General features: G+C 33.6%; 1 protein-coding gene across 3 annotated transcripts in view; it reads left to right on the top strand.

The window, feature by feature from the left end:
* Positions 1 to 211: 211 nt before the first annotated feature.
* Positions 212 to 12,948, top strand: part of PTPRC (protein tyrosine phosphatase receptor type C) — a 120,640-nt gene continuing 107,903 nt past the window's right edge. For all 3 annotated transcript variants that reach the window (XM_045877086.3, XM_045877087.3, XM_045877088.3), the window contains exons 1-2: positions 212 to 323; positions 405 to 520. In XM_045877086.3, the coding sequence (XP_045733042.2) occupies positions 448 to 520 (73 nt within the window). In that variant the 5' untranslated portion in view covers positions 212 to 323; positions 405 to 447. The remainder of the gene's footprint in view (positions 324 to 404; positions 521 to 12,948) is intronic.

Below are 12,948 nucleotides of genomic sequence, written 5' to 3'. Positions count from 1 at the left end.
ATGATTTTTTTAAGTTGTAATGAATAGTGTAAGGGAGTATTATTTGGAGACTTAAAAAAACATCTTCCTTGAAGGAAAAAATCTTTTAAAAGGCCTACTAACTTGGTCTAATTACTTGAATTAAGGAAGTAAGATGCTTTTGCACTGACTTTGAACAACTTTCTTGACTTCCTGCAAAGAGGATTCTTGACAGTATTTTTGGAGAAGTTAGTAAAACCGAATCTGACATCACTACCTAGCAGTTTGTGTAGCTAGCAAAGTGGTTTGTTCTTAGGGTAGCAGAGGAGGAAATTGCTCCCTGTCTGATAAGACAACAGCAAAGAGTATGCATTCATTTCTTTTATTTTTGACTCAGTTTCACAAAGAAAACCTTTTGCAGAGATAACTATTATTTTGCCTTTCAGAAGGACGCATGCTGTTTCATAGGAATACGGCTGATTTCCAGATATGACCATGTATTTGTGGCTTAAACTTTTGGCATTTGGCTTTGCCTTTCTGGATACAGGAGTGTTTGTTACAGGTAAGTACAAGGATATTAATCTATTCTTAGTTATTTTTTTTTCCTTGTGGAGGGACCTGGGTTTGAAATAGACATAAAAATAAGTTAAGTGTTGGTGATTGGAAATGAGGAAGCTCACTATAAAATGGTCAAAGCTATTGTAGCTCAGAGAGACAAGGCTTGCTATGTGACAGAATACATTGTTACTGTTTAAAAAGGCATAAATGTTTTGGGGAAAAAATCACAATTTAAAAGAAATGTTGTCTATCCATATCTTTGTTTACAAACTATTCAAGGCTATTACAAAAGCAATGTTGTTACTTAACCCTCAAATACATGAATATAAGTTTATGAAAGTCTGAAGAAATCTTAATGACAAAGCAAGTGAATTTTCATCCTTTTAACAAAAAATGATTTTTTAAAAGTCATAATATGGCTTTGGTTGCATGTAAGCCACTCTTTCTTTTTGAACTGGAGTTTGCTTCCTCAAATTTTGATTACTACTGAAATATTTTTATTGAATACTTAGCTATATGATAGTTTAAAATAATACATTTGGGTATTTAACAAAATATTAATTTTATGCATACTCTCAACACAGAATATATTTCAAAACAAGTTTTTGGTTTCTTCCTAAAAGTTTTAATGATTATTTGCTTTGGACATTTTTACGGGGCCACCGCCCTTCCTGGGTGATGGGTAAATATTAGAGCCTTGATGAGATAAAAATATTTAAACTCTTAAGAGTCATGCAAATACTATATTCTATAGGAAAATGTAATGGGGAATCTCAAATACTCATTTAAGTTGAAGATCTTGGTATATTTGTTATCTATTTTTTTTAAAGATTTTATTTATTTATTTGACAGAGAGAGACACAGCGAGAGAGGGAACACAAGCAGGGGGAATGGGAGAGGCTTCCCGTGGAGCAGGGAGCCCGATGTGGGGTTCGATCCCAGGACCCTGGGATCATGACCTGAGCCAAAGGCAGACGCTTAACGACTGAGCCACTCAGGCGCCCCTATTTGTTATCTATTTAATGGACATTTCTTGAATAGTTTCGGTTTGGGTCATGAGTGCATTTCGGTTGATCGTTAAATGTAACTAATAAATCGATATTTAATAGATACTACTTATGATGTAGTATCTAAAAGCTGTTCTTCATTATTGAAAGGACATTGAAAATGGCATTTTTGTAGAAATTCCAAATAAGTTTTTAAAAAAGGGAAAAAATATTTTTTAAAAGTCTTGTTGCTTACTTGAATTGACTTTGAAATCTGTTTTTGACTTTCCACCACTCTTCTTTCCTCTAAAAGGCAGGGCAGTAGCTACCTCTAGAGCTTGTTACATTGTCAGTTGATACTTTGTGTAACCAAGAAGAGTGGAAAGCAGTGTAAGATACTGTTTGGTTTTTAACTGCAAAGATGGGTTAAAATTTGTTTATAGAAATACAGCATTTTGTCTTAATACAAAAAATGTTTATCAATTTACCTTCCCTATAAAGTTAGTTTATCATAACCAAAACCAAATTATAATGAATAATGATTTTAACCATGTGATAATATATATATTATCACAAATCAGAGTGAATATTCATTAAAAATTCCCACTCAAGAACTGTTGCAAAGCATTTCTAAATGAGCATAAAGAAACACTGAAATATTTTCTAGGACACAGAGCAAATCACCACAAAAATTTTAACTCACTCTATTCAGGATTTTTACCATAAGAAATATCTTTCAATTTATGATCAAAATAAGAGAATATAAAGTTATCCAGAAACCTTCAAATCAATTGTGCTGAACAATTTGTACTTAAATAAATGGATAGATATACATAGATTTATTTTGAAGGATCAAGTTTTTCTTCAATTGCTTACATAAATATCAAGAGCAAACACTTTTTTAAAGGCAATGATAGTCTTCCTGAAATTTATACTTATTTTTAGAAAAAAACCGTAAGAATCTAATTATCTATGTCTGCAAATCTTACTTATCCTTTTAGGTTCTGAGGGACGTTTTGTAATTCAATGTATGATTTGGGAAGTTATTAATGTTTTAAATTATATTTTTCTTTATTAGCAACAAGTGAGTTTAATTGTATGCTTGATTTTAATGTGTTACAATTGAGTTTAGTGATCATAGGAAGTATTAGGCTTCTGGGCATCAAATTTATATTGTGTACTCTAAGGGAATAAAAAACCAGAGCCAAATGTAGAGAAACATCAATTAATGGATAAATAGATGCACAATTCAGATGTGTTATTTAATACCTAAAGTACAAATACAGGCAAGGCAAAATTAAACTTTGCCATGGCAAGTATGCTGGGTTGAGTTTTATGCAAAACTTTCTAATCTCTTTGCTCTGTGCCTCTTTGCCATGATAACTGGAAACCTTTGTTAAACATTTCTAAATAATTCTAGGGGATGATGATAGTTCTGAGAATGCAGATAGACATGAGTGTTCTCTGACTCCAAAAAGGTGTAAAGCTAGGCAAATCTATCAGTCTATAACATACCAGCTAGAGTTTATGAGTTAGATTATGTGAGTTATGAGTCATAACAGTTTAGATTCATTTCCTGGTCATAAGTCTTCATTTTCCCAGCGATATTAAAAGAAACATTTCATGTTACAAACATGTATTATGCCTTGCACATCTCAGGCTTTCAATGCAAATTATGAATTGAATTTAATAAGCAATCTTATTAAGTCCTAAATACTCCACAATTTAGAGATTTGTGGGTATAGACATTATTTTTTATGAATCTTTTACAAGTATTTTTCTAATAAAAATTTGCCTGTGATCCTTATCATTGCTAGAATTTGAAATGCATTTTGTTTGAGAAAAGGTAAGGTGGACTTAGGGATCTGTCTTTCCTTTTCCTCTCTTGTTCTATATAATTAAGTAGAGGGACAGTGTGGTTCGCTTGGGGGGCTAGGTCTTTTCTCTGTTGTGGGATACTTGATATCCTTTCACCAGTGACAATTAACTAGTGTAAGAATATAGATACTTTAAAAAAAAGAATATAGATATTTCAACACTCTTCGTATAAATACACATATACTGATACACACACATATATATTCTAGTGTTTATGTGTGAATTATACAATACACACATACATGTATCTACTTATCTATCTTCTGGTTCTTCATATTTGTCTACTTTTAAATATTGGAGTTCTATGGGCTTTAATCCCTGGCCAGTTTTATTCTTGTTTTCTCTGCTCAGAGTTCTTTACCATTACCTGCTATATATTGATGATCCTGATTTTCCATCTCCAGACTCATTTCTCTGAGGTGCAAGAAAAAAAAAAAAAAAAAAAGAAAAAAAATCTGAAATATATTTAAATGCTCAAGTCTTATAATTTTACTTTTTAATAATCTTTAAAATCTTTTCCCCTTTCTTCATCTCCATTGACATCGCCTTAATTCATGCCTTTATCATTTTTTACCTGGAGTATTATTATAGTTTCTCAATCTCTCTGCAGTCTCATCCATTTCCTTCTATACTCTACACCTTAAAAATACAAAATAAAAGGAAGAAAAAAACCCTCTGATAACTTCTCATTGCCTTTGGTATACACGCTAACCTCCTTGCTGGAACAACTGAGTCCACCAGTGAGCTAGGAGCTGGGCCTGGAGCTGGGCAGGGAGTGTTTTGTCTTTTTTCCTGTATGATTCATTAACCCACAGGAAGCAGTTTCAACACTCTACTTGGCTCATCTACACTTCCTCAGGACCTTGAAGGCTCTGTGCAAGTCCTATTTCGTCTTGAATGTTTTCTTCTGTCACTCATGCCACAAAATATCTCCACTGAAATTGTAGACATTTTGCCTCCTTTCAGTGGCATTTTTCACATACTATTTCAATTTGTTGTTGGTGGTGGTATTAGTATTATTATTTACCAATCAGTGTATTTTCTTCCATTGTAACCTGTGTGTATTCACAAATTATGTTTTATTCCTTTTTCTGTATCACCTGTACCTGATTTCTTACCAGATACTAAAAAAGTAATGGATGTTTTTTGACAAAACTAAAGATTATAATAATGAAGGAGAAAGAGAAGAACACAGAAAAATTCAGAAATAGAAGACAGAGGAAGAGAGAAATGTGAGACAAAAAAATTAGCCAGAGGCAAAGTGGAAGGATAGAGGGAGTTAGACAAAGTCATCAAGATTAAATAAAATAATTTTGGATTTGGATCTTTATAGGTTTTACATTTTTTAAAATTTAATTTATTATTATTATTATTTTGCTATTTCCTTCTTTCATCTCCCCATTTTCCCTCTTATCTGGAAGGCTCTCCTAAATTCTTAAAAATCCATAGTTCAAGAATGTTATTCCGAAGTATTTCTTGGCCTACTCTTTGGACATTTTTGCAAATGTTATTTCATTTGGTGGGTTAGTTTTGTTCTTCAAATATAGGTGACTCTAGGAAGAAAAGTAAGGAATCAGACGGGGGAGGAGATACTCGTCTAACATAGGGACACAACACATGGAGTCAGGTCCAGTCCTTGAGGGCTCAGCCATGGACACCAGTAGTGTGGGACTGTTTCCAGGGCTCACTCTATGCATTGCATTCTGTGCACACAAAAAGTTTGTAGGGAGTCTGGGTACCATTTCTTACTAGAAACATGACAATGAATCTCAGTCTGAGTGGGTAAAAAGCAGAGATTTATAGTTAGGTTGAGTAGTTTTGTTGGTGAAAGCACAGTGTTAAAACACACAAGGTTTTCTGTTCAGATCATGTATATGTAAGTTACCTTGGTACAGAGAAAGAAATTTGTCATCACCAAACGCCTGTGATCTTTTTCAGGCATCATATAAATTTATGGGAATATTTACACAGGAGAAAATTGGAATGGAAATTGAACTTAATCTCACTTTAAACTTAATTTCAGTCTAGTCTAAATAGCTGTGTCGGTACTAGATACCCAACTCCATACTATTTGCCTATCACTAAAGGATTAGTGCTATGACTTTTATATACATGAAGGTAATACTCTTAAGGGAATGATGAAGAAAAAAATGAAATATTGCAAGCTTTTCATTTAGCCATGTGATATGATATCTATTTCTACATAATACTGAAATATATAGACATACTTGGTGTACATGGCCATAACCAACATTTAGATGAGAAAATATCTAATCATTGCCTAAAATTTTTAATATGCATTCATTTTTATATGTCAAGGTGCTACTTCAGTTTCAGTCTGTCAAGAGTCTCGGGAATGGATGCTGTAAGCAGAGAATTGTGTGTTCAGGAATAATAACAAAAACAAAAAAAGATATAGAAACAAAACTTTGGCATAAATACACATTAAAGTCAATGTTAGTGAAATATATAAGCACCTTCCATGTGCATTCATATCATTAACTGACTGACCTCTGAAAAGATAATCGACAAGATTATCAATGCTTTTATTAGATTCTTTACTGAAGACCCACTCAAACAACTTTAACATCTTCCATGGTACTTAACTATATATACAGTGTTTAAAGATTAAACATTTATTTCCTACTAAAAATAAGCCACAAATACCTGAAATGAAAAAGTTATTTTACTAAAACTTCAATTTCTCCTATATATACTGCATGTGAGATAAAATTATAACTACATGCAATGATATTCCAATGAAAATGATTGCCATTCATATATTTAAAAACTATTTCCAACCAAAATGTGAACATCTGCAGGAAAATCATCAGCCCTTCAAAAAGGTGATCTGCTAACATTGGAGCACAATTCAAGAGCTAAGGGCAACTCAGCATCACACTCATATCATATATATTAGAAAATGAACAGCTACTCTGGCAAACTTAACAAAAAGCACTGATATGCAAGAAGAAACTCTGCATTGTAAATATTAGTAATAATAAATTGTGCTCATAGTCATGAAAATAGATTAGAGAATCCTATATAAATAATAATGATGTTAAGAGATAATAGCAAAGGGACGATATCATGGCAATAAAGTGTGGCCACCATATTTTAAATATCTCCACTTAAAGAAAAAGAAAACAGTAATTTGTTTACTGATAAAAGAAATACTAAGCATCACAGGAAATGAGTCAGCTGCCATACTGTGTTGGAGATGGCATTTGGATCAAGATGCATTTTAAAAATCTAATTCTATGAATTGTATGATCTCTATTCAAATCATTTTCCATTTTTGATACACAGTGTCCTCATCTGTAAGCATTGAAATTGAGAATATTTGTGAAAATGCTTTGAAAACTATGAGATACCCTGCAAAGTTATATATTGTATTTACATGATCCTATAAAATCACAGCACATAGCTCTTTATCACTGACACATGATTCCAAATCACATCTCTTCCTTTGAGAGACTCGTAGGAGATACAGTTTAAGGCTATGTGGTAAAGGAATAAACCTTAGAGATCTTTGAATTCTTTTAACTTTGCATCCCCTGTTTTAGGGATTTTTCAGGCTACTCTGGATTCTACCTCTTAAATAGTTTGTAAATCCAACTCTTTGCTACAGATTCTTATCATTTCTTATTGTAACAATAGCTGCAATCTTGCCTCCCTTCGATCCCTAGTGTGTTCCTACCTACCTCTACTAGGATAATTTCTGTAAAAGGCAAAACTTACCTTTGTACATCCTTCCTTCAGTGGCTCCCTACTGGATAGAGAATATACTGATCCCATGATTTTGATCCCAAGGATGCTTAAGAAAATAAGCATTCCATTAGAATATATCTACATTTATGAGTTTTCCTTGAGAACAGCTCTCACAGAAAAAAAACTCTATTAAGCCAAGTTAATTCCCTGAGTATTTTTATATAGCCCGATTAAATCATTACCAATTTTTTCATTAAAAGAATTTTACTGAACTAATGTTCAATAGCATTACTTTTCGTTCAATTTTTATAGTTACTATTAAATTCATGAATCAAGTTTTTTAACCACATCCAATTTTACTGACTATAGACTTATGCCTCTGGGAATTTTCCTTTATAGTTATTATATTTCTAAGTGAATTTTTTTTTGTCAAATAATATAGATCTAAATTTCCCAAAAAGGTTTTAATTCTTCTTTTTAGCCAGAAACAACATTACTTCTGTGCAGTTTTAGCCATTGCTTGTTTCTTTCTCTCTCTTTTTTTTTTACATTTCAATATTACACAAAATGTAACTGATCTAATGTCATTATTTACTTCTGTCGAATTTTAAATTGGGCAGTATTAGACATTTTCAAATTTATATTGTGCTGATATATCTATCATTAACAACCATTTTGTGATTGAGAGCTCTTTCAGCAAGATCCATTTTGAGATTTTTAAAGTTTTGATTATTTCTCAAGTAACCAGTGGAAACTTCAGAAATACTTACAAGACTGCTGTATAGTCTAGAATTGCATTTTAACTCTCATTCATTTGTGTGGCATTCTTCTTATTAGCTTATACACCTTATGCCAACTTCTTACTAATTGGAATAGCAAAAATTAGAGAGAAGAATCAAGACGATAAGTTTAATGTTTTCAATATACATCAGTGGGTGAGATCAAAATAAGGTGTCAAATCATCCTACTTTTGTCTCTGCATTTAGGAAAAATAAAGCTATTACCATGGTATACACAGCTTTAATTTAATCCTGCCAGATTTTTCTAGCTTTATCTGTAACTTTGTGACATGTACTCTACAGTTGACCCTTGAACAATGGAGATTAGGGAGGTTGATGCCCTACACAGCCAAAAGTCTATGCATAACCTTTGATTCCCTCATTTATTTATTTAACTACTAAGAGTCTACTATTGACCATAAGACTTCCTAATAACATAAAAAGTTGATGAATGCATATTTTGTATGTCATATGTATTATATACTGTATTTTTATGATAAAGTAAACTTGAGAAAAGAAATATTAAGAAAATAATAAGAAAAAAAAACACCTATAGTACTATACTGTATTTTTTTAATAATTGTTCAGAGGTTTTATTTTTTTATTATTTTATGTTAATCACCATACATTACATTATTAGTTTTTGATGTAGTGTTCCATGATTCATTGTTTGCATATAACACCCAGTGCTCCATTCAATATGTGCCCTCTTTAATACCCATCACCAGGCTAACCCATCCCCTCCCCCCTCCCCTCTAGAACCCTCAGTTTGTATTTATCAGAAAAAGTCCATATCAGAAGTAGACCTGCACAGTTCAAACCAGTATTGTTCAAAGGTCAACTGTATACTCCTGTTGTAACTTGCATTTTCCTAAAAGTATAATGTTTTCTTGTCTCCAAACTGTTGGCCAGGCTGTTTCTTCTTCCCTCCACATTTTTTTTTTAAACTCGGCAAATTATAATTGCCCTTTAAACTTTAGTTCAAAGAAATTTACTGAACTAATGGGCAACTTCCTCTGGGCAACCCTCCTGCATGTCCCCTGCTCTTCCAGTCCTTTCACACCTGGGCAGGTGTTCGTCTTCTGTGATGATCCCATGAATAACCCTCTTGGAGATCTCTTTATTTGGCTGTCTCTCATTGTAGCTGGCGAGCTCGTGTAGATCATCATTGGGTCTCTGCGTATTTACCAGTGAGTGCCTGCAGGTCCTTGGAACTTGTTTGTTAAATGAATGGATAGTTGTCAGTATAATCTAACCCTGTATGTAGAAAAGTACTTAACAACTCATAAAAACAATTTTAAATCTGTCCTTTTGTTGTTGTTATTACAGTGAATTATTTATAGTAAAGTTTCTACATGATAGAAAAGTTCAAGAAACGGAAGAAAAAATTGCTTAAAATCCTTGATCACACTTTTTCTTTCCCTCTTGTCTTCTATCTCTGTTTTGATTATGTGCTATGTGTAAAATTGCACATCCCATTTTTTTCCTAAGTAAACCATGATTATTTTAGGCAACTTGAGAAACACAGAAATGAATAAATAGGAAAATAAAAATCTCATGGATTCTCAAAACCCATCACTAAAAATTTTACCAGTCTAGCTAAATCTGTTTATTTATTCATTATTAATTCATTTCATGAACAAATATTTTATGAGTGCTTTCCCTGTACCTTCAGCTGGGAATGCCATATTCTATGCCTAGCCCTGGAAGTCTATATTCTCATTGTGGCAATGGCTGCTTGGAGACAGGGTTTTGTTTTTATTTATTTATTTATTTTATTTTTTTTAAAGATTTTATTTATTTATTTGAGAGAGAGAGAATGAGAGACAGAGAGCACGAGAGGGAAGAGGGCAGAGGGGGAAGCAGACCCCCCGCTGAGCAGGGAGCCCGATGCGGGACTCGATCCCGGGACTCCAGGATCATGACCTGAGCCGAAGGCAGTCGCTTAACCAACTGAATCACCCAGGTGCCCTTGAGACAGGGTTTTAAATCTTCCAAATTCTCCATAAGCTTTCTCCTCAAAGTAATAATATACCTTGCAACAGATAATTAATTGTGTTCTCAATCTTTTATAAACTATAGATTAAAAAATTATTATTTTAAAATCTGCATATAATACATTATTTAAGTAAAATCTCTGTTCTTGCCAGACAACATCTAGGCCCCTGTTTCAACTAGATTTCTTCTGTAGGCTTTCAGTTATAGAAGTTCTGAAGCTGCCACTGAGTTGTGTAGGTTATTATTAGATATTTAATAAATAAAGTTGGTAGATGCAAAGAGGAACCAGCCAAAAGTCCCAATTCTCTTTGGTTTGTTTGTTTTGTGATTTAAGCTGAAAATAAAAGCTTTATTTGGAGAGACATGTTAAAACATACACACATACACAGCATGCAAACACATCCTTAAATTTTTTGGTGATCTTTCATAGCAATTTTCTGAGGTCATCGGATAATAAGGGCTGATATTTCATCCTGGGTTGGTCTGATTCTCGGTCCATTCTTTTTCGACTGGATTACTCAGCTTTCTTAGTGGTTAGCCTAGTAACCAGGTAATTGAGGACATGACTACTTGATGGTAGACAAATCACACCAGGACTGAAGGGTGGTTGGTAGTGTCTCAGAGGTCATTTGTGTGAAACATACATTTCAGCCCCATGCAGCTTATTTAGCTACATAGGTGAAACATTGGGTGCCCGCCACTTCCATATCTTTAGCAAGATCCAAGTCACCTAAGATTTTGTCTCTTATAAGAAAACAAAAGACATCTTTGATTAATTTGTATTTACTATGAATGTTGATGCTGCATTAATAATGCAGAAGTAATGTTGCCATCATCTTGAAATGGAGCGTAAGAAGGTACACCTCTGAGTCTGTCTGGAGGTGAGTGATATGACAGAAAGAATGGATTTTCCCCAACCTAATTTGTTTTTGATATTACATAAAGTGAAAGCCATTGAATAATTTACCAAAATATCTAGATTGTTTTTTGTTGTTTTTGAAGTGTAAGGGAAGTAACTTGACCTTTGTTAAACACTTTGATCATGGAAAACACATGAGGTTCTCATCTTATTCCAGGAAGTGTAGACACCAGATAAGCTTTTTATAGTTATCCAAGAGGCATATTAAATGAATCTGGTAGAGCTATCTTATAGTTTTCTACTCCAGGGACAAGTTGGCTAAAACTCAAGGTAGTGGAAAGAATAAAAAAATATGTTTATTGTTTGGTTACTGTGATAAATGTGGGCTGGTCAATCAAATAACTTAGGTCAAGTATTCTACTTTGAATTCTTAGACTCAGGTTTCCAAATCCTTTTTTTGGTTTCTAAACTAAGATTTTAATTTATGCCTAATAAGTCCTAAGTCTTTCTATTTTTTTTAGTGACCATGTTTTTATTTTCTGAATTTACTGATGGAAGCTTTAGGTATGTTCAAGATACATAGTAGCTAAGAAAAAATAAATTAAGCAGAAGATATCAGTTCAGAGCATTGACTGTGAGAGGGAGTGATGATAATGTGGGAAGTAGATAAGCAAAAGAAAAGGGCCAGGGAGCTGATGAAAATAATTTAAAGAGATAATACTAGAAATATTGGATTCAAACAAGCTCTAACCTTTAATGTGCTTAAGAAATCAGTCTTTGAAATGTTGCCTGGATTCCATTTTGAGCTTTCCAATTAGAAACATTACCTTTTAGATCCTCAGTTTCCTTATCTGTACAATGGGAATAGTAGTGGTAGCTATTAAATGAGATGATTTTTTCACTGAGTTAGCCATTTTTAAAATAGAACCCCTATTATGTGGTAGGAACTATTCTAAGGGCTGGCACGGTGGTAAATAAAACAGAAAAGGTACCAACTTTCATGAAGCTTACATCTTAGTAAAAGAGATAACGAAACCAAATAAATAACTGAGAAAGTTTCAGATATTGATAAGGGCTGTGAAATAAAACAGTATTTCATGATAGAGACAGACCAAATTGGGGAGTGACTGGCCCTTTTGACAGTGATCAAAGAAGGCCTCTTAGAAGTAGCATCATTAGGTTGCTAACATTGGCTGACAAGAGTGTAAAGATTTTTGTAAAGAAGAACTGGCAGGTGCAAAGTTTCTTCAAAAAAAGCAAAAACTTGATGGGTTCAAAGCAAGGAAAGGAGGTCAGGTGCTTGCAGTATGGTGGGTAAAGGCTGAGTGGTTTGTGATGAAGCTGGAGAGATATGTAGAAAGGTAAGGTCTTTGTTGGAAATGGGCCTTGTTGGAAATGGAAAGAATTTGGATTTTGGATTTTTGGATTTTTACCTTAAGTGTGAAGAGAAGAAGCTATTTGGAAGTCTTAAGCAGAGAATAAGCTGATCTTGTTTCCATTTTAAAGAGACTACTCTGGCTGCTGTGGGAATAGATTGGAAGTGAGTTAAAACCTGGAGACCAGTTAGGAGCCAGTTGGATTGGTGGAAGGGAGAAAGGGGGTGATATCCGGACTAGGTGCTGGCAGTAGAGGTGGAAAGAAAGGTCAAATGTATATAGAATCAAGAGAAGTTGCTGTGTGAAAGAAAAATAGGAAATTATACAGAACGACTCATTTTTTCCTCATGAGCAGTTAAAATGAGAAACACCCCAGTCAGGGTAGGCAATCAAGGGTTCTGTTTTATCCATATTAATCTTTGAATTCTCATTAGACATCCAGCTAGAGATATCTAGAAATCAACTAGAGTTGTAGTGTGGGGCTCATTAGAACTAGATTGGAGCCATACATTTGGAAGTCACTGTATATAGATGGAATTTAAAGCCAAGGGACTGAAGACCTTATTCTGAGCTCTGGGACACTTCATATTTGGAGGGTTGAGAGGAGGGACTAGTAAAAGAAAAAGTGAGAAGGGGTAGCCAAAGTGGAAAAGGAAAAAAAATATTTTGCTTTGGATGTTGAGAAAAAGAGCTGATGATTTAAAGGGCTTAGCACACTTGCTGGCATATAATGAGAATCCAGTTAATTTCACATAAAAGTCCAAATTCATGTCTCTTGAAAGGCTGATTGAACAGTGATTGTAAACGTACTTATTATTGTCAAATATCCCTATTTAACTTTAATA

Source organism: Mirounga angustirostris, unplaced genomic scaffold (genome assembly GCF_029215605.1).
Source record: "Mirounga angustirostris isolate CCGP_5_RB_7025 unplaced genomic scaffold, mMirAng1.0.hap1 SCAF_6, whole genome shotgun sequence".
In the NCBI taxonomy this organism is placed as follows: domain Eukaryota; kingdom Metazoa; phylum Chordata; class Mammalia; order Carnivora; family Phocidae; genus Mirounga; species Mirounga angustirostris.
The sequence above is the reverse complement of the archived record's forward strand: the minus strand, read 5'-3'. Positions and strand labels throughout refer to the sequence as shown.